The 22,040-nt window shown below is 45.0% G+C and overlaps 1 protein-coding gene across 3 annotated transcripts in view; it reads left to right on the top strand.

Moving 5' to 3' along the window:
* Nucleotides 1–586: 586 nt before the first annotated feature.
* The window catches only part of LOC106595617 (voltage-dependent calcium channel subunit alpha-2/delta-1), a 176,096-nt gene continuing 154,642 nt past the window's right edge, over nt 587–22,040 (top strand). For all 3 annotated transcript variants that reach the window (XM_045722235.1, XM_045722234.1, XM_045722233.1), the window contains exon 1: nt 587–1,009. In XM_045722235.1, coding sequence (XP_045578191.1) covers nt 921–1,009 — 89 coding nt within the window. In that variant the 5' untranslated portion in view covers nt 587–920. The remainder of the gene's footprint in view (nt 1,010–22,040) is intronic.

The raw sequence follows: 22,040 nt of genomic DNA, 5'->3' as shown, positions 1-22,040 counted from the left end.
TAGCATTTGAATATTGAAACAATTTTGCAAATGTCGGAGAGACGGACAGTAAGGATTACGTGAGATAATGTCTAGATGCTTTTTATAGTGGAGATCAAGCTGATAAATTGCTTGGCTGGGCTGATGGATTGCACAGTCAGATGGAACATAGTAAATAGGCATTAGTTGATACATTGTTTGGCTGGGCTGATGGATTGCGCAGTCAGATGGAACGTAGTAAATAGTCATTTTAAAGTCATATACTTAGTTAACTGATATTTGATATAGGCCATGAAGTCACAATTTTAGAACACAGTTTCCTTACAATTTTAGAACAAAATTTCCTTTATCCCGATAGCAATATCTTCAATATCATACATATGTGATATAATGTATAAAAAAAAAGGGAAACAGTTTTTGTCTGCCAGTGAGTTTGATTCTGACTGGCTGGTGTTGCGTGCTCGCTAGGCGGTGGCCGTTCGTTGCCCAGCCCCAGCGAGGAGTGAGTGCCTTGTATGGAGAGCAACGCGTGATGATGATCGTTCTCAGGAAGGGGTGGGGGTGGAGTGGAGTGGGGGGCTTGGAAACCGATCCGCTCGGGAGGGCTCTCTCGCACACATTGCCTACACACACTGTTCCGTGCTGGCGAGCGGGGCGTCCTCCCTCTCCACTCTTCTCCTAAAAACACACTGGTCGCGTCTTGTAAGATTACGGCCGGAGATCTGACACACACTCTCTGAAAAAGACATACAAACACAAACTCATCAGGGGGAGACGAACCAGCTGAGATTTGTTTTCGAACTGTCCCCAGATGGCTGTGTGACAGGTCCGCGGAACGCACAAGAAGACGCACACGGTTCCAGGATTTGGACTGCTTCACGCATCTCTTTCCCTGACTTGAGTCGGTTTTTATTATCGTGTGTTGGGAACTCCGTTCAATCATGGATACCTACAGCTCCTTCACCGCTCTACTTTTACTTCTGGCTTCGTTAAATAGTGTGTCAACCGTGCAGTTCCCATCGCAACTTCTGTAAGTAGCCTTACCACACAGGCTGTCCTCCAATGACAGCCGGTTGCTTTCCCAATACTAAACCTAAAGCAAAATACAAACTATTTATGGCTATTATGATGTAGGCTAGTTGTTATTTATATTGTTATAATATTAGAAGTATATCATTATAATAGGCTTATTTAACTATGTTGTTGTTATTACAAATAGCCCAATAATAGCCTACAACATTTAAAAAAAACTTGCATTGCATTGCAAACGGTTACCCATCGGGTTATGGTCATGTGTTTCAATGGAAATGCATAACGTCTTCGAAAACTGTGACAATGTTTGAATTGTGCTTCTGGATCTTGCTGAAATTAGCCTATAGTTAATAGCCGACTTCGTTTGATTAAACACACTTTACACTCTGATTTAGTGGCGGATCAATCAGTCATAATAAATAGGCTATTGTCATTACATAGGCTACCTCAGGGGTGATTAAAAAAAATGCGGGGGGGCAAGAACCAGTCCTGGGTGGCCATGGGAAATCAGCAAATCGTATCACAAATAGCTTTGAAAATTGCTTTAAACTATGATGCATTGTATTGAATAACTGTTTCAACTGTTCATTTGTATCTGCCCTAATTTATTAAATAAATATATTTGAAGTGATCCATATTCAAGTTAGATACTCATAGATGTTCAGTGGTGACTCCCCCTCCAATAAATATTTTTCCCCTTCCAAGGAATTTTTTGAAAGTGGAAGCTGATTTCCCTCATTTACACAATTTAAATGCTCTAAAATTATATTTGAAGAACAACAAAAACAGGCAAAAATGACTTCAGCCATTATCAACTTGGCTGCTGTAGCTTCATTCACCTAAGGTGATAAGGGAAGTGCATAACATTCTAGAACAAATACATGCCATTGCCTACAGAAATTAGCTGCTACACACTAGCAACTACACACTAGCTCAGCACCTGTCAAGTCAAACAGCAGTTACCTAGCCACTTAGCCATCCAGCCTGGTCTCATAGACTAGATGTAACATAGAACATGTAAATCCAGAACACTCAAATTAGTATGATATGTTACATTTGGTATGGTTACATAAAACAGAAGGTTACTTATCGCAAAAACATAACGCGAACGTCTAGCAATCCAAAGGTTGTCTGTTCAAATCTCATCACAGACAATTTGAGCAAATTTGCAACTACTAACTACTTTTAGCTACTTTGCAACTACTTAACATGTTAACTAACCCTTCCCCTAACCCTTTAACCTAACTCCTAACCCTGACAACTAACCCATAGCCTGCTAGCTAACGTTAGCATTAGCGACCTAGTCATGTTAGCAACAATGCATTTGAATTAGTAAAATATCATACTTTTTGCGAATTCGTAACATATTGTACGAATTGCATTATGAAATGCTCTGAGATCATGTTGAGCCATCTTCCATAGTCCTAAAGCCTGTCAGCCAATCAACCAGCCTTCCCGCCAGCTCTGAGCCGTCCGCATGGTCCTTAAGCCAGCTCTGTAATATCGCTAAACAGGCAGATAAACGCACCATCTTTTTTCTCCTATCTGAGCCAGATTGACAGATGGGGGGGCACAAATCATATTTCAGCACCCTTCTGGCAACGCCCCTGACGTAACTTCAGGTAAATTATGTCCAACTCAATGAATTGGACGACTTGAATCTTTCCTTTCAGTGCAGTGACAAGGCAAAGCAATGAATGACCAAATAGTCTCAGCCCACTGTAGAATGCATGTATGGCTCTACACACGCAATTCCTTTTATACTGAAAAAGCAGTACGCCAACCCTTTCTAAGGCCCCATTGTCGGCATCATATTGTCAATGGCGACATGCCATGAGGTGGCATTGTGATTATTTTAGGAATGATAGGCTTCTTTATTTCTATCTAATATGAGATAGGCAGTACATCCCTACCCACCCATGCCTTTTTCCTCGAATACCTTGCAAGTACTGGTGGAACAGTGACTACTAAAAAAGTCAAAAGCTAGTTCTATATGCAATTTTCATAAATATAATTAGATCGCTGACAGATGAACTGATCAAATGTCTAGTTGCCATACTCAGAACAGAAGACACGCCCATTCACTTTTACATGCCTAGCAGGTGCAGTGGTTCAGTAAACCAACCCGTCTATGAGTTTATTAATGCCCACACTGCTATTCTCACTAGCTGCACTTCAAATGCAGCTAGTAATCAAATGACACCCCACTCAGCTCCGGGGCGATCTGGTTCTGCCTAACTTCAGGGGTCTGTTTAGGAGGGTGCAACGTTACAGAACGTTCAGATAGGAATGTATTGTGTAGATTAGATTACCTATATTTGTCTATCAGGTAGGTATAGGTTTGGAATCCTGTTGGTTCTATGTGTTACATTTCTATCTGCAACGTTCTGAAAGTTTCACCTCATCACCTCACCCCAGGTCTCATGGATGGAGGGCACAGGTGGCCGGTGGTACATTAAATTGGGTAGGATAGGCTCATAGCAATGGCATTCATTTAATAGCATTAATAGCGTTCCATTCACTCCATTCCATCCATTATAATGAGCCGTCCTCCCCTCAGCAGCATCCTGTGAGAGAGGGTGACATCACTGCCTGAACTATGTTCTGTTCTCTTGGTCTGTTCCCCTGGAGATCTAGTGATCCATTTGGCTCTCATACTAATGGCACCGACCAGAGGATGATGTCATACTGGCAGAGTAGTCCAGCCATAGGCATTGAGGATTTATAGACACTGAGTGTTATAGAGAGAGATTTTATAGACACTGAGTGGTTGATGGTAGTCGTGGAGTTTTAAAGACTAAAAATGTTGATTGACTGACACATTGTTCCCTATGAAAAATGACTTTTAAACTGGCAATGATTGAGAAATCCAAAATTCTTTCAAATGCCTTTTGGGCTGGCCGAATGACGAGTTTCTGACGCGCACCGGCATCTAGTATTCAATTGATTCCTTAGATGTTGAGGAAGTAGTGTGAACGACTGGATTTAAACCTGGTCTTCTACCCACCACAGGACTGTATTAACCTTGGCATAAACAGACTGGCAACCCGGCTAGCTATAATACTTGACTACAGTGGCGGTCAGTGCCATTTAACGTGAGGGAGGACAATACATTTTTTCATAAGCATGGCCTTATTTCTATTACAGCATGTTGGATGACTGTCATTCATATTCCAATCACCCAGTTCGATGTAACATCGATAGGTTTAGGCTACTACATGATACTCAAATTTTCTATATACCCATCATGAGGTTGCTACAACCCAGCCTATTAATGAAAGTTTACAATGTAGGTGCACACAGGTCGAGAGAAAATGTTGAGATGACAGTGACACATTCAATCCCGCCTTGTACACTCTTGCCTGCATCTAGGTGATCTAGGGTGTAATCATTAGTCCAACAGTTCCAAACGAGTGTTTCTATTGGACAAATTCAGGTATGTTATCCCCGTTTCATTTGCTTCCATTTAAGAAATATTTTTCAGCAGAATCGGTGGAATGAATACACCCCTGATCACGCATAAACAGCCACGTTGTATTCAATTGCTAGCTAAGTAAGTGAAACTGAAAGTGAAAAAAATTACAATCTCTCTCTTTCTCTCTCTTTGAGTCAACTACTCACCACATTGTATGCACTGCAGTGCTAGCTAGCTGTAGCTTATGCTTTCAGTACTAGATTCATTATTTGATCCTTTGATTGGGTGGACAAGATGTCAGTTCATGCTGCATACGTTCTGATAGGTTGGAGGACATCATCCAGAAGTTGTCATAATTACTGTGCAAGTTTATGGAAGGGGTGAGAACCATGAGTCTCCTAGGTTTTGTATTGAAGTCAGTGTGCCAAGAGGAGGATGGAAGCTAGCTGTCCTCTGGTTACACCATCGTGCTACCCTACAGCGTGATGTTGAGGCTACTGTAGACATTCATTGCAAAACAGTGTGTTTTAATCAATTACATTTACATTTACATTTAAGTCATTTAGCAGACGCTCTTATCCAGAGCGACTTACAAATTGGTGCATTCACCTTATGATATCCAGTGGAACAACCACTTTACAATAGTGCATCTAAATCTTTTAAGGTGGGGGGGGTTAGAAGGATTACTTTATCCTATCCTAGGTATTCCTTAAAGAGGTGGGGTTTCAGGTGTCTCCGGAAGGTGGTGATTGACTCCGCTGTCCTGGCGTCGTGAGGGAGCTTGTTCCACCATTGGGGTGCCAGAGCAGCGAACAGTTTTGACTGGGCTGAGCGGGAACTGTGCTTCCTCAGAGGTAGGGGGGCCAGCAGGCCAGAGGAGGATGAACGCAGTGCCCTTGTTTGGGTGTAGGGCCTGATCAGAGCCTGAAGGTATGGAGGTGCCGTTCCCTTCACAGCTCCGTAGGCAATCACCATGGTCTTGTAGCGGATGCGAGCTTCAACTGGAAGCCAGTGGAGAGAGCGGAGGAGCGGGGTGACGTGAGAGAACTTGGGAAGGTTGAACACCAGACGGGCTGCGGCGTTCTGGATGAGTTGTAGGGGTTTAATGGCACAGGCAGGGAGCCCAGCCAACAGCGAGTTGCAGTAATCCAGACGGGAGATGACAAGTGCCTGGATTAGGACCTGCGCCGCTTCCTGTGTGAGGCTTGAATTATTTGGTGACTTGTGAATATAATTGTCTGAATTGTCGGAATAGTTGTAAGACAGGGGTAAGACACAATTAACATCTTGGCTTTAGAGATTTTTCTTCTGTCTTGTTCTTTATCTCACTCTGCCTCTCCCCCTTTCTGCCTTCCTGCCTCTCTCTCTCTCTCCCTGCCTTCTCTCTCTTTCTGCCTACCTCCCTACCGCTCTCTCTTATTTCCTTGCCTCTCTCTCTCTTGCTCTGGCTCTTGCTCTCTCTCTCTCTCTCTGCCTCTATCTCTCTCTCTCTGCCTCTATCTCTCTGCCTCTATCTCTTTTTCTCCCTGCCTCTCTCTCCCTTTCTCCCTACCTCCCTACCTCTCTTATTTCCCTGCCTCTTTCTCTCTCTCTTGCTCTTTCTCTCTCTCTCTCTCCCTTTCTCCCTACCTCCCTACCTCTCTTATTTCCCTGCCTCTTTCTCTCTCTCTTGCTCTTTCTCTCTCTTTCTCCCTGCCTCTCTCTCTCTCTTTCCCCTTGCCTCTCTCTCACTCTCCCTACCTCTATTTATCTTTTTTCATGCCTCTCTCTTTCTGCCTGCCTCTCTTTCTGCCTGCCCCTCTCTCTCCCTGTCTCTCTCTTTCTCCCTGCCTTTCTCTCTATCTCTCTTTCTTCCTGCCTCTTTCTCTCTCCCTGTATCTTTATTTCTCTCTGCCTCTCTTTCTCCCTGCCTCTCTCTATCTCTCTCCCTGCCTCTCTCTTTCTCCCTGCCTCTCTCTATCTCTCTCTCTCCTTGCCTCTCTCTCTTTCTGCCTGCCTCTCAATCTCTCTCCCTGTCTCTCGCTTTCTCCCTGCCTCTTTCTCTCTCTTTTTCTCCCTGCCCCTCTCTCGCTCCCTGCCTCTCTCTGCCGCGCTCTCTCTCTTTCTCCTTGCCTCTATCTCTCTTCCTGCTGTTCTCATTTTCTCCCTGCCTCTCTCTCTCTTTCTCCCAATGTCTCTCTCTTTTTCCCTTCCTCTCTCTCTCGCTCTCTCTCGCTCTCTCTTTGCTCTCGCTCTTTCTCCCTCCTCTCTCTTTCCCCTTGCCTCTCGCTCTCTTTCTCCTGCTTTCTCTTATTGTTGCTTGTTTCTCTCTTACTTTTCCTCTTGATCTCTTTTCATATTGCCCCCATCTCTCTCCCCCTCCTCCCTCTCCATCTTTCTATCCCTCTCTCTGTCACAGTGCGTGACTGCATCTCTGTGCTCCAGCGCTAACCTCACATGCCAGTGTCTGTCTGCCTCAGATGTTCTGTAGCCACTCTTCTCTCTCTCTCTCTCTCTCTCTCTCTCTCTCTCTCTCTCTCTCTCTCTCTCTCTCTCTCTCTCTCTCTCTCCCTCTCCTTAAGATGGAACATGTCTCCTAGGCTGCTCCGTGGCTTCGAGGCAGATGATTAACATCATCGAATCTGAAATGCAAAGTCTGATGTCACAGATTGTGCCCCCAGAGAGGCCCAGTGCCAGCCAGTCAGCCAGCCAGCTAGTCAATCAGTCAGCCAGTAATCCAGCCAGTCAGACAGCCAGTCAGTTATTCAGTCAGTCAGTCATGCAGTCAGTCAGTCAGCCAGCCAGTCAGCTATTTAGTCAGTCAGCTAGTCAGTCAGCCAGTCGGTCAGTCAGTCAGTCAGCTAGTCAGTCAGTCAGCTAGTCAGTCAGTCAGCTACTCAGTCAGTCAGTCAGGCAGCTAGTCAGTCAGTCATCCAGTCAGTCAGCTAGTCATCCAGTCAGTCAGTCAGTAATTCAGCTAGTCATCCAGTCAGTCAGTCATCCAGTCAGTCAATCATCCTGTCAGTCAGTTAGTCATCCAGTCAGTCAGACAGCCAGTCAGTTATTTAGTCAGTCAGCTAGTCAGTCAGCCAGCTAGTCAGCCAGTCAGTCAGTCAGCCAGCCAGTCAGTCAGTCAGTCAGCTAGTCAGTCAATCAGCTAGTCAGTCAGTGATCCAGTCAGTCAGTCAGCTAGTCATCCAGTCAGTCAGTAATTCAGCTAGTCATCCAGTCAGTTAGTCTACTAGTTAGTCAGTCAGCTAGTCAGTCAGCTAGTCAGTCAGCAATTCAGTCAGTCAGTCAGCTAGTTAGTCATCCAGTCAGTCAGCTAGTGAGTCAGTCAGCTAGTGAGTCAGTCAGTCAGCTAGTCAGTCAGTCAGCTAGTCAGTCAGCCAGCCAGCCAGTCAGCTATTTAGTCAGGCAGTCAGCTAGTCAGTCAGCCAGCTAGTCAGCCAATCGGTCAGTCAGTCAGTCAGCTAGTCAGTCAGCTAGTCAGTCAGTCAGTAATTCAGCTAGTCAGTCAGTCATCCTGTCAGTCAGTCATCCTGTCAGTCAGCTAGTCAGTCGGTCAGTTATCCAGTCAGTCATCCAGTCAGTCAGCTAGTCAGTCATTCAGCTAGTCAGTCAGTCAGTCATCCAGTCATTCAGCTAGTCAGTAATTCAGCTAGTCATTTGGTCAGTCATCCAGTCAGTCAGTCATCCAGTAAGTCAGTCATCCAGTCAGCTAGTCAGTCAGTCAGTCATCTAGTCAGTCAGTCATCTAGTCAGTCAGTCATCCAGTCAGTCAGTCAGCTAGTCATCCAGTCAGTCAGTCAGTAATTCAGCTAGTCATCCAGTCAGTCAGTCATCCAGTCAGTCAATCATCCTGTCAGTCAGCTAGTCAGTCAGCTAGTCAGTCATTCAGTCAGTCAGCAATTCAGTCAGTCAGTCAGTCAGTCATCCAGTCAGTCAGCTAGTCAGTCAATCAGCTAGTCAGTCAATCAGCTAGTCAGTCAGTCAATCAGCTAGTCAGTCAGTCAATCAGCTAGTCAGTCAGTCATCCAGTCAGTCAGTCATCTAGTCAGTCAGTGAGATTGTCAGTCAGTCAGTCATCCAGTCATTCAGCTAGTCAGTAATTCAGCTAGTCATCTGGTCAGTCATACAGTCAGTCAGTCATCCAGTCAGTCAGTCAGCTAGTCAGTCAGTCAGCCAACTAGTCAGCCAGTTGGTCAGTCAGTCATCCAGTCAGTCAGCTAGTCAGTAATTCAGCTAGTCATCCAGTCAGTCAGTCATCCAGTCAGTCAGTCATCCAGTCAGTCAGCCAGCCAGTCAGCTATTTAGTCAGTCAGCCAGTCAGTCAGCCAGCTAGTCAGTCAGCCAGTCGGTCGGTCAGTCAGCCAGTCAGTCAGCCAGCTATTCAGTCAGTCAGCTATTCAGTCAGTCAGCTAGTCAGTCAGTCAGTCATCTCAGTCAGTCAGTCAGTCAGCTAGTCAGTCATTCAGTCACTCAGCCAGTCAGTCAGTCATCCAGTCAGTCAGCTAGTCAGTCAGCTAGTCAGTCAGTCATTCGGTCAGTCAGTCAGTCATCCAGTCATTCAGCTAGTCAGTAATTCAGCTAGTCATTCGGTCAGTCATGCAGTCAGCTAGTCAGTCATCCAGTCAGCTAGTCAGTCAGTCAGTCATCCAGTCAGTCAGTCATCTAGTCAGTCAGTCATCTAGTCAGTCAGTCATCTAGCCAGTTAGTCAGCTAGTCAGTCAGCCAGTCAGTCAGTCAGCAGTCATCCAGTCAGTCAGTCAGTCAGTCAGTAATTCAGCTAGTCATCCAGTCAGTCAGTCATCCAGTCAGTCAATCATCCTGTCAGTCAGCTAGTCAGTCAGCTAGTCAGTCATTCAGTCAGTCAGCCAATCAGTTAGTCAGTCAGCCAGTCAGTCACTCAGTCAGCCAGTCAGTCAGTCATCCAGTCAGTCAGTCATCCAGTCAGTCAGTCAGTCAGTCGGTCAGTCAGTCAGCTAGTCAGACAGTCAGTCAGTCATCCAGTCAGTCATCTAGTCAGTCAGTGAGCTAGTCAGTCAGTCAGTCATCCAGTCAGTCAGCTAGTCAGTAATTCAGCTGGTCATCCGGTCAGTCATCCAGTCAGTCAGTCATCCAGTCAGCTAGTCAGTCAGCTAGTCAGTCAGTCATCTAGTCAGTCAGTCAGTCAGTCAGTCATCCAGTCAGTCAGTCAGTCATCCAGTCAGTCAGTCAGTCATCCAGTTAGTCAGTCAGTCAGTCAGTCAGTCAGTCATCCTATCAGTCATCCAGTCAGTCATCCGGTCAGTGAGCTAGTCAGTCAGTCATTCAGTCAGTCAGCTTGTCATCCAGTCAGTCCTCCAGTCAGTCAGTCAGCTAGTCATCCAGTCAGTCATCCAGTCAGTCATCCAGTCAGTCAGCTAGTCAGTCAGCTAGTCAGTCAGTCATTCAGTTAGCTAGTCAGTCAGTCAGTCAGTCATTCAGTCAGTCAGCTTGTCAGTAATTTAGCTAGTCATCTGGTCAGTCATACAGTCAGTCAGTCAGCCAGTCAGCTAGCCAGTCAGTCATCTAGTTAGCCAGTCAGTCATCCAGTTAGTCATTCAGTCATCCAGTTAGTCAGCTAGTCAGTCAGTCAGTCAGCTAGTCAGTCAGTCAGTCAGCTAGTCATTCAGTCAGTCAGCTAGTCAGTCAGTCAGCTAGTCAGTCAGTCAGCTAGTCAGTCAGTCATCTAGTCAGCCTGTCATTCAGTTGGTCAGTTAGTCAGTCAGCTAGTCAGCAAGTCAGTCAGGTAGTCAGTCATCCAGTCAGCTAGTCACTCAGTCAACTAGTAAGTCATCCAGTCAGTCAGTTAGTCAGTCAGCTATTCAGTCATCCAGTCAGTCATTTAGTCAGTTAGTTAGTCCTCCAGTCAGTCAGTCATCCAGTCAGTCAGCTAGTCAGTCAGTTAGTCAGTCAGCTAGTCAGTCAGTCAGTCACCCAGTCAGTTAGTCAGTCAGTCAGTCATCCAGCCAGTCAGCTAGTCAGTCAGTCAGTTAGTCAGTCAGTCAGTTAGTCAGTCAGCTAGTTAGTCAGTCAGCTAGTCATCTAGTCAGTCAGTCAGTCAGCTAGTCAGTCAGTCAGCTAGTCAGCCAGTCATCCATGCAGTCAGCTAGTCAGTCAGCTGGTCAGCTAGTCAGTCAGTCAGTAAGTCATCTAGTCATCCAGTCAGTTAATCAATACATATGTATAAATGCATGTATAAGGCCTTTGAGTGACTTGATTACATGATTACGAAATGTATTTTCTACAAAATACATGATTAGAAAATATATTTCCTACAAAATACACAAATGAATGACAATGAATTATTTACAAACAGATTGTTCATGGGTAATGAGCTATTAAATAATGCTTTATAAGCACTTTTTTAACACCCGTTTAAATAAAGCTTCACCCTATCTATATATAAATGGTATTTTGGCCTGATGGGTGCATGTCATGCTATCTGGTTACAGTTAAGCCTGTGATCACATTCGTCTTGCTTTTGACTCCCTTCCCTCTCCCACTTTCTCTCTCCCTTCATCTCTCTACCTCCATCTCTCTCCCTCTCCCCCCTCCTCCCTTCTCTCCTCTCCTCCATGTCCCACTCTCTCTCCCTCTCCTCCCATCTCCTCCATTTCCATGGTTCCCATCACCCTCCTCGCCGCGTTTCATAATTAGATTTCATGCTCAACCAGCTAAATGGATATGCCTTTTCGTGTTCCCAACCCTGTCCACCCTGATCTGCTGGCATAATGTGAAGGCCACTCCACCCGCACTCTCTGCACTCACCGAGGCAATGGGTAATAAAGAGCTAAAGAAGCTGTCTGTGTCAGTGCATAGTAACTAGAACACAATGGTGTTTGTTGACCGTGTTTTCAGAGGCTGAGTTGAATGACTAGGAGGTTCCACTGACTCAGTGGGTTGGAGTGTGGAGCAGCCAACACCATGGTTGTGGGTTAATTTCCCGCATAGGTTTCTTATTCTGCATAAATATTTTAACTTTCAACTGTCAGAGGTAAAAAGAGTCTACTTATGACCATATTAACGGTATTATATTTTCGAAAGGTGTTTGAAGCCAACCCGGGTTGTATGTCTGTGTATGACTCCGCTCCCCATGAGAGAGCTGGTGTTAGCAGGTATATTTCAGGAGGAATGCCCACGGCCCATCTGCGTAAGCTGCTAAAGGCTATATCGGTTACCCAGCTACCCAGACACTAGCTGCCTCGGTCTGGGCCCACAGCAAACTCTGCTGCACTCTCTCTCTTTGATCTCTCTCTGATCTCTCTCTCTCTCTCTGCTCTCTCTCTTGTTCTCTCTTTCTCTCTCTCTGGTCTCACTCCCCCCCTCTCTCTCTCCCTCTCTCTCTGTCTCTCTGCTCTCTCTCTGTCTCTCGCTCTCTCTCTCTCTCTCTCTCTCTCTCTCTCTCTCTCTCACACAGGCTATATTTAGGTGATCTCTCTAGCCTCTAGGGTAGGGGGTGAGTGTCCTGACTCTGACTCAGACCTGGGGGTTGTACTGGTCTGGGATATCTTTGTACCGCGCTAACTTGTTCCCCCTATACCCCATAAATCTCCCCCACGTTCCACCACTGAAGGCTTGGGGGTCCACACTTTATGTGCAGCCTCCTGTTTGTTGTTTTAGTGTCTGGTTTTAGTGTCTCCTCCACCCCCTCCTCCGGTTCAGGCCTCTGGGAATGACAGACTACTTTGCCTGACCTGATGTGTGTGTGTGTACACTAGGAAGACCGGAAGTAGAAGTAATCACCCAGCGCTACGCTAAAGCTAAATGAACCTTGGCTACGTCGTCCCCTGCCACCTGTGGCACATGGTACCTCCCAGAATGTTCCATTGCGTTCCGAGACGTTGCACGGGAGACGTTGGGAATGGGAATGGTGAACAGCTGTTTGGACCGATGCCCTGTCCACCACAGGAACCCCGGCTGTACGTAACGCAGTACAGTATTCTGGAATCCCGGAGCAGGAAATGAGATCTGGGATTAGACTACAACACCATGTCTATCTGTTGAGACAGAGAAAGCCGTTTAAGACATCCTTGTCTAAAGGATCACTAAACTATCCTCAGCAACTTGCTTTGAATTTAAACCCAGCTGAAGAAACTTAGATACACTATTTCAATATATTGAACTAAAAACCTTCTTAGTCTTGAGTCTGACTTGAATGCCAACTAGACCAAAACCTCCAGCTCTATGAAGTTTTGACCAATCTGCTCTAAACTCACAGAATTTGTAACAAATTTTAAAGGGAAAATTCACAATTTATTGATCATTTCTTTACCTTGGAAATAGTCTGACTGCAATGTACGATGAGTCTTTGATTCATTGGCTATATTCACCACTTGCTAACACATCCTATAATACCCCAAAACAACGGAGGCTCAGTCATCAGTGCTTCATGTCCATTAGTCTACCAGTTCACACATTAATCCCATACTTTATAAAGTCAAAAATAAATAACAGAGGGATTAGGACACGATGGGGCTTGTGGTCTGTAATGGAGTCGTGTGGATACAAGTGGCGTTTACAACACTGGTTGGGTCAGAGTGGACTCATCAGAGAGACACCTCAACTCTGAACAACCCCAGCAAAGAGGCACTTAGCCTTATTGTGTGGGTGGTAGATTGCTGTTAATTGGACATTTTGGCTGGAGGGTTAATCTTCTATTTTTAACACGTCACATGAAAGTGGGTATAGTGTATTTTGTGAGGCAGAGGGGATGGATGGGTTGGGTTGGGTAAGGCTGGTGTGGTCTGCTACAGTGCTGGGTTGATCCAGTGGAGTGGGAACTCCGGTGCAGGCGTTTCGGTTTGTCAGATGATTGTCAGATGTCCGGAACCAAAAGGTTCTCCGAAGTGAAATGAGGTCATAGACTAGCACCCACTCCAAGCTGCATTTCGATGGTAACCTGAAATTTCACAACACCCCCGGGTGTATTTTTATAATGTGTCTGTTGGAACATACTACAGTACATACTACAGTACACACTACAGTACACACTACAATACATACTAGACGCTCTTCTTGAATTGTTTAGCATATCATGAATTAACTATACACTATTCTCGTGTGTGTGTGTGTGTGTGTGTGTGTGTGTGTGTGTGTGTGTGTGTGTGTGTGTGTGTGTGTGTGTGTGTGTGTGTGTGTGTGTGTGTGTGTGTGTGTCACGGTCGTAGTAAGAAGGAGCGGACCAAAGTGCAGCGTGTGTGTCGTTCCACATTTTATTTTCACTGTGAAACTAAGCAATACATACACATAACTAAAGAACAGAAAACAACAAATCGTGACGCAGAGGTGAAACATACACTAACTCAAAATCAATCTCCCACAAACCCAGGTGGGAAAAACACCTACTTAAGTATGATCTCCAATTAGAGACAATGATGACCAGCTGCCTCTAATTGGAGATCATCCCAATCAAAAACCCAACATAGAAATACAAAACTAGAACATAACATAGAAAAACTAAACTAGAAAAAAAACTGTCACGCCCTGCCCTACTCTACCATAGAAAATAACAGCTTTCTATGGTCAGGACGTGACAGTACCCACCCCCCCAAAGGTGCGGATTCCGAACGCACCTAAACAAAGATGAAAAAAAAGGGAGGGTTAGGGAGGGTGACTAATGTCTATGGCTGCTCTGGTGCAGTACACAGAACCTTCTCATCCCGCGGATCCTCCAGCAGAGGAGGCGGCTCCGGTTCGGGGCGTAACCGCCTTTCCGCCCGCTGATCCCTCCGCTTTTGTGTCACCGGACCCTGGATCGTCGCCGAAAGACCCGGACCGTGGATCTTCACCGGAGGTTCTGGACTGCAGACCGCCGCTGGAGGTTCTGGACTACGGACCGCCGCTGAAGACTCTGGACTACGGACCGCCGCTGAAGACTCTGGACTGCGGACCGCCGCTGAAGACTCCGGACCGCCACGGAAGACTCCGGACTGCGGACCGCCGCTGAAGACTCCGGACTGCGGACCGTCGTTGAAGACTCCGGACTGCGGACCGTCGCTGGAGGTTCCGGACTGCGGGCCGTCGCTGGAGGTTCCGGACTGCGGGCCGTCGCTGGAGGTTCCGGACTGCGGGCCGTCGCTGGAGGTTCCGGACTGCGGGCCGTCGCTGGAGGTTCCGGACAGTGGTCTCAGGAGGTTCCGGACTGTAAAACGTCGCCGGAAGCTCCGGACTGGGAACTGTCGCCAGAAGCTCTGGACTGGGAACTGTCGCTGGAAGCACTGGACTGGGCAGGCGCACTGGAGGCCTGATGCGTGGGGCTGGCGCAGGTGGCGCCAGACTGGTGACACGCACCTCAGGGCAAATCAAATTGTTTTAGTCACATGCGCCGAATACAACAGGTGTAGACCTTACAGTGAAATGCTTACTTACGAGCCCCTAACCAACAGTGCAGTTTCAAAAAATACAGATCAGAATAAGAGATAAAAGTAACAAGTAATTAAAGAGGAGCAGTAAAAAAGAACAAATATATATATATATATATATATATATATATATATATATATATATATATATATATATATATCTGGGTTAGAGTCCCGCTCCTTGAAAGTGGCAGCTCTAGCCTTTAGCTCAGTGCGGATGCTGGCTGTAATCCATGGCTTCTGGTTGGGGTATGTACGTACGGTCTCTGTGGGGACGACGTCCTCGATGCACTTATTGATGAAACCAGTGACAGATGTGGTGTACTCCTCAATGCCATTGGAGGAATCCCCGAACATATTCCAGTCTGTGCTAGCAAAACAGTCCTGTAGCTTAGCATCTACTTCATCTGACCACTTTTTTATTGATCCAGTCACTGGTGCTTCCTGCTTTAATTTTTGCTTGTAAGCAGGAATCATGGAATCATGGTCAGATTTGCCAAATGGAGGGCGATGGATAGCTTTGTTTGTATGTATGTATGTATGTATGTATGTATGTATGTATGTATGTGTGGAGTATAGGTGGTCCAGAGTTCTTTTCCCTCTGGTTGCACATTTACCATGCTGATAGAAATTTGGTAAAACTGATTTAAGTTTCCCTGCATTAAAGTCCCCAGCTACTAGGAGTGCCGCCTCTGGGTGAGTGTTTTCTTGTTTGCTTATGGCGGAATACAGCTCATTCAATGCTATCTTAGTGCCAGCCTCTGACTGTGGTGGTATGTAAACAGCTACAAAGAATATAGATGAAAACTCTCTCGGTAGATAGTGTGGTCTGCAGCTTATCATGAGAAACTCTACCTCAGGCGAGCAATAGCTCGAGACTTCCTTAGATATCGTGCACCAGCTATTGTTTACAAAAATACATAGACCACTACCCCTTGTCTTACCAGACGCCGCTGTTCTGTCCTGCCAGTACATCGTATAACCAGCCAGCTGTATGTTGATATTGTCGTCATTCAGCCACGACTCCGTGAAGCGTAAGATGTTACAGTTTTTAATGTCCCATTGGTAATTTAATCTTCCCAGTAAATCGTCCATTTTATTGTCCAAAGATTGCATGTTTGCTAGCAGAATTGAGGGAAGTGGGGGTTTATTCGATCGCCTCCGACTTCTCAGAAGGCAGCCCGCTCTCCGGACTGTTCCCAAAGGAGCCGTATATCCTCCGCCCCGGGCTCGTCAGAGTCGTGAAAGAAGAAAAAGGATTGTGCTAGCCCATGGTGAGTAATCGCAGTCCTGATGTCTAGAAGTTATTTTCGGTCATAAGAGACGGTACCTGCAACATTATGTACAAAAAGAGTAAAAAAAATAAGTTACAAACAACGCAGATAAACACACAATCGGTTGGGGGCACGTAAAACGTCTGCCTTTTGCTCCGTCGCCATCTTACTTAGAGTTAAGGTTAGAATTAGTGTTAGGGTTAGAATTAGGTTTAGGAATGAGGGTTTGTTTTAGGGTTAGGTTTAGGTTTAAGGTTAGGTTTTGGGGTTAGGGTTAGGGTAAGGGTAAGGTTTAGGGGTTATGGAAAATAGGATTTTGAATGGGACTGAATTGTGTGTCCCCACAGGGTTAGTTATACAAGGTGTGTGTGTGTGTGTGTGTGTGTGTGTCAGGCATCGTTGTATTGCGGTATAGTTAGATATATTTAAGGTATTTGTTAGTGTATGATCGTTATTTTGTGATGTCATTTTCATTTCCACTGTATGGGAAATGAACATGCCTGGACAACAGTGGACAGTCTCTCCTGTCCTCATATTCGCTCTGTTGTTATTTATACCATAAGTACCCATTGGAGTGCAACAAGCATGGTTGCCATGGGTTCCCACATAACCAGCCACCTCAGATCTAAGCAGGGGTTCCGTGTTCCGGTACTCTGACTTTTTAACGGGAAAATGATGGGGGGAGAAGAGTGAAAGAGAGAAGAACATCAGTAACCTCTCGCCGCCTAGGATAATGAGGATGGAAGACAGCTACAAAGCCTACAATTACTGTGTGATTGACTTCGATAAATAAAGAGGATATTATCCTTTAACTGCCTGTTTTTCCTCTCAGGGAGGGAGGGGAGGGGAGAGAGTGATAGAGAGCAAAATAGATGGTTAAAGTGAAACAGACTGAAGGAGAGAAAGGAGGTTAGAGGTAAAATGAGAAAGGGAGGGAGAGGGAAAGCAAGGGGAGCAAAGGAGAGAAAGAGTGATAGAAAAACAAGGAGAGAGGAAGCAACAGAGAAAAAAGAGCAAGGTAAACAGTGAGAAAAAGCGATACCAAAGAGAGAGAGAGGCTGTTTGTCTTCGCCATTGTTCTGTCAGGTTGGTTATTAAAGCCTACTGCTCCACAGTACCAGCTTTTATTAGGTACCTGATGGCTAAATTATAGCCTCTCTCTCCCTCTCCCTCTCTAGCTCTCTCTCGCTCTCCCGCCTCCTCATGCCTATGTCACTGGTATATCCCTCTAAGAGTAGATTAGAAGGAAAAATCACCACTAATAAGGGGTTGAGGACAGAGACTAACTCAGTGTATGAGACCGATAAATAACTAATGTTATGTTAAAAACCACCCCCGTTCCAGTCTGCATCTGTCTGTCAGGGAGTTGCTGCCTGCTGCCGTGCTTCTTCTCCCTGACAGTTTGACAGTATTTAGAGATCAAGTGTGGCTCCACTGACAAAGTGTGAGTGTCAAAACAGCCCTGTGTTAACAGTAGAGAGTGGAATGAAGAGAAGAGGAGTGGTGGAGAGGAGAGAATCAGGAAGTGGTGTATTTAGTCTAACTGGCTGCTGCGCAGTTGCGTCGCTACAATTAGCATAAACTTGGGTAATGTTGAACTTTGGTTGCTAGCTCTCGTTGGGACCGTTAAGTCGCTGTGTATGTCCTCGTGTCTCATCTCCTTTCATTGAAAATTACTGGTTGCTGGTAGTTAGGTCACTGATTATCTCAGTTACATGTGAGAGGTAACTGCTAATCCTAACTATGTGTCCTGTCCAGAAACAAATCCTACCCCCTAGATCTGATTATGTGAAAAGATTGGATAGGTGTGAGCTATATGACAACATCTACACCCAGCCTATCAGGGATAAGATGAAACTACTACCATACCTATCCAAATCTTTCAGATCTACATTAAATACTGAGGGGTTGGGCTAAGGGTTGTTTCAGGATGGGGCCTTGACCTCTTTGTCGATCTGTTTCTACTCTATGATAGTGCTCAGGAATGATGGGCCTTTTGACTTTGCAATCGATGAAGCTCTCTGCTGGCTAGTGGTGTTTACATGGTGTCAGGTTCTGCCCTGATACAAACAGAAGTAACAAAAGTAAACAAATAGAAAAACAGTACAGCTATGGAGTCCAAACATTACATTTGACATTTTAGGCTTGACTGAATGCTGATGCTGTTGGAAGCCCACTTCAGTGTTTTTGTAAAAAGAAAATCGCTGACATTGTGGCTGTGTGGTTTCTCTGGGTCATTGTAACTGTTATAGGCTACCTGTGTACTAATTGAGAGCTGTTGCCTTGGCAATGAGGAGAAGTGTGATGATCACTAATGAAAGGTTGAAATGAGAGGTGAGATTCCGTGAGATGTCTTACCGTCTTTAGATCCAAACCCTGAATTAAACGTCTATCTTGACATAGAAATGAAACAGTATCTGACAACAATGACACAACACTTCTGAACAGAAAGTCTCCTTGAAGAGTAGTCATCACTTTCTGCTGTTTAAATGGGTTCTGTAGAAGCGAGACTTGGCTCTTTCACACTTGTCTGGAAATCTGTTCTCTCCTTGTCTGCAATGATTGGAGAAGAATTTACAGGTGGAAACCATGTGGTGGAAGCTCATCATCAGGCTGGATTTCACCTGGTCAGTTCATTCAGATCAGAGCAATGAAGCAGAGGAAAGAAGAGCAGATGGAAAAGAAAACATGGAGAGAAAGTGCTAATGGATAGGCCTATGTGGAGGGCATACGGTGGCTGTGGAGAATACGTTTTAGAAAAGAGAGAGAGAGGGTTGGAAAAAAATACTTTATTGGTATAGGTGAAGGAAGTCATTTTAAGTTCAGAGGAATCCTTCAAGGGAGATTTTCCAGAAAAATCTCTCAGGGATCTTTTTTGTGAGAAAGATTGGCCCAGTGGTGGAAAACTCCCATCTTTGCTGCCTGCTTGCCAGCTCTAGCTGAACCCAGCGATGTCTGCTAGTTAGCATATTGTACAATGCCTTTACAACTAAGATAAATAAAATTAAAGTTTTCTAATCAAAACATATTTACAGTAGCCTAGCATACTTAGCATGGAGCTAACACATTCTATTAGGCACACACAAATTGCCTCATAAGTTCATTTATAAGGCCTTATGATACATTAGGGCATTGTAACACTAACTGAAGTGTGTATCAGAGTACGATTATTAACTGCTATTTTGGATGGTCTCCATTCTTTTTTCATTTATTTATTAAAAACAAATTGATGGGCCCTATAGTAAAGACATGTCATTTAACGGTAATAAATGTATCACCTTTTACCTTTGGTATGAACACGACCAGTCTTATTGTCAAACAAATCACTTGAAAAGGTAGGCTACCTGCGCATGTTGGTCCACTCCACAACAAAACTAGCATCCAAATAGTGCACTGGCGCCATTGATCAATGGAAAGAGACATCTGTTACAAAACATCAAAAAGTGTGAAGACATTTGGAGATTGTCATTGGGTCTACACTCTTATAGCCTGAATTCATTAATGCATCTTGCTGATAAAATGACCTTTTTGTCAGCAAGGTAGGAAGAAAAGTTGAGACACCTGAAAAGGGGTTGAAATATGGGACTGTCAAGTGCAGCCACATGGGAAAAAAATAGTTTAAGCCATGACAGAGTTGGGGGTGTTTGTTTCTTTTGGAATATGCTTTTATTTTTTGATTTACCACTGTAGCAGTACAAATGGAATGTTAAACATATACACACTTAGAAAAAAGGGTTCTAAAAGGGTTCTTCGACTGTCCCCATAGGAGAACCCATTTTGGTTCTATGTAGAACCCTTTTTGGCTCAAGGTATATCCCTTTTGGGTTCCATGTAGAACTCTCTGGGACAGCCGAAGAACCATTAAAGGTTCTAGATAGCACTTTTCTTTCTAAGAGTGTAGAACAATGGTTCAATGACCCTTCTGGTTTGTATTCTTCAGTTAGTAGCTGCATAAAGCCGGATGAAATGGCTGCATCATTTTGAAAAAGAAGCTGGGTGAAAGGGAGAGGAGAGAACAGAAATGGCCTCAGTAGTCTAAAGTAACCCGAGGGCTAATCCAGCCAGAGGTCAGTCAATGATGCTCTCACTCTGAGTCAGACAAGCTATTCTGGGCTTCCCACTCTTCTGTAACGGGCTCTGGGATTGGACGCTCCGCTCTGTGTTGTGCGTGGTTATTGGTTAAAAACGTTATTCTTGGGCAACTTGTTCACTATGGCCCTTGAGCAAGGCACTTAACTCTAATTGGCTCCAGGGGCGCCGTACTACTATGGCTGACCCTGTAAAACAACACATTTCACTGCATCTAAGTGATAATAATGATATATACTGTATACAGTATATATATATATTTTTTTTTTTATTGTTCGTTACTCTTAGTGCTGTACTGTAACATATGGTGTTGTTTCCAAGTCTTTGAGAGAGGTGACCTGATTGGGGATAGTACTGTTAAATACTATGTTTCTAGGGAACTTGAGGTCAGATCCTACTCTAACATTCAGGGATCACTCGGGGATCACTTGGGGATCACTCAGGGAACGCTCGGGGAACACTCGGGAAACTCTCGGGGAACTCTCGGGGAACACTCAGGGAAAAATGTGTCCTATTTTATGCTTGATCACACCCCCGATATAGCACTTCAGTTGATGAGTTACTGTACATAATACAGACCCTTTCAACTCCACACACACACACGCGCGCACACACATACACACACAGACTAGGCTAAGAGGGGCACCTTACCCCTTCACCTTTGAACCCCATTATGTCCTCTGAAGGCCCCTGTGCTCTGGTTTCAATGGTTTCCAATACACACAGGTGACAGCTGGTCTGGGGAGGCTTCTTCTGTTACAGAGAGAGAAAAATATTTGTCTAATCACCAGCTACTGTACAAGGTTAATAGGTTAAATATATGAGAGGCTAATTCTGTGAGGCTAAGATCCAATTGAAAGATTGAATCAAAAGATGAACCAAAAGATCCTCATTGACAGTAGTGGGGAACTCTCCAATGAATTCTCTGAACAATTTAAATATCTTTGTCTAATCACCTGTATGTGGTGGGGTGTATTTGGATGGCTTACTGATTTTGTGAAAATGAATAAAAACACTAAAGTTATCATATGTCTTTGACAAAATAACTGAATGCCATACTGCACGAAGCAGGACAACTCGTCTTAACTGATTCAGTAGTGATCATCTGTCCTGTCCGCATCTATTCCCATGTAGTCATATAAAAAAATCACCACCTCTCTGTTTGGAATTCACAGACACGCATTTAAATTGAAATGTCTCGGCAAGAAACCTTGTGGGAGGTCCATGTCATTTCTTTTAAACTGGAGGCTCTCCCTCTGCATATCACATTATTTATTCATCCAAAATAAAAACCAGTCCTCTCTCTCCTCGGGCGCACATCCGGCAGTGTACCCGTGGTGATCTGCCCTCTGCTCTCTCCACAGAGCAAAACAAACCCAAACATTACATTGTGCAAGAGGAGGATGGCAAGAAAGAGAAAATGAAAAACTGCCGCCGTTTTCCAAATGTGGACAGTCTGTTGTGTAAGTGGGGGATGTTAAGAACACAAGCAGCAAGACAGCGAGAGAAAAGGCTCTAGGGGGTTATGGGTCTCTCTCTTTACACTTGGCTGAGTTTCACAAGGCTCCACTCAGTCTCAGACCCAGCCCCGGAGTGTGCAACTGGCTGTATTGCTTGGCTCTCTCTCTCTCTCTGGCTCACCAGCCATTTTGGGTTTTCCCGCCTCAAAGCCCACACCCCCTTCCTCCGTTTCCCCTTCGCTAGGGAGAGTGAGAGCGAGGGATGAGAGGGGGAAGGGGTAGGGCGATGTTATCTCATTTTTCCATGACCCGCTCCAAGTTTCCATCCTCTCAGAGGGCTTTGTTGAGCTCTTTAAGTGTTGAAACCTCATTTTTAGACATTACTTCATGGTTTGTCTTTGAGAGAAAAGCATTGCTTTTCCTC

This window comes from Salmo salar, chromosome ssa07, assembly GCF_905237065.1.
Source record: "Salmo salar chromosome ssa07, Ssal_v3.1, whole genome shotgun sequence".
Lineage (NCBI taxonomy): Eukaryota > Metazoa > Chordata > Actinopteri > Salmoniformes > Salmonidae > Salmo > Salmo salar.
This window is presented reverse-complemented; position numbering and strand designations above follow the sequence as displayed.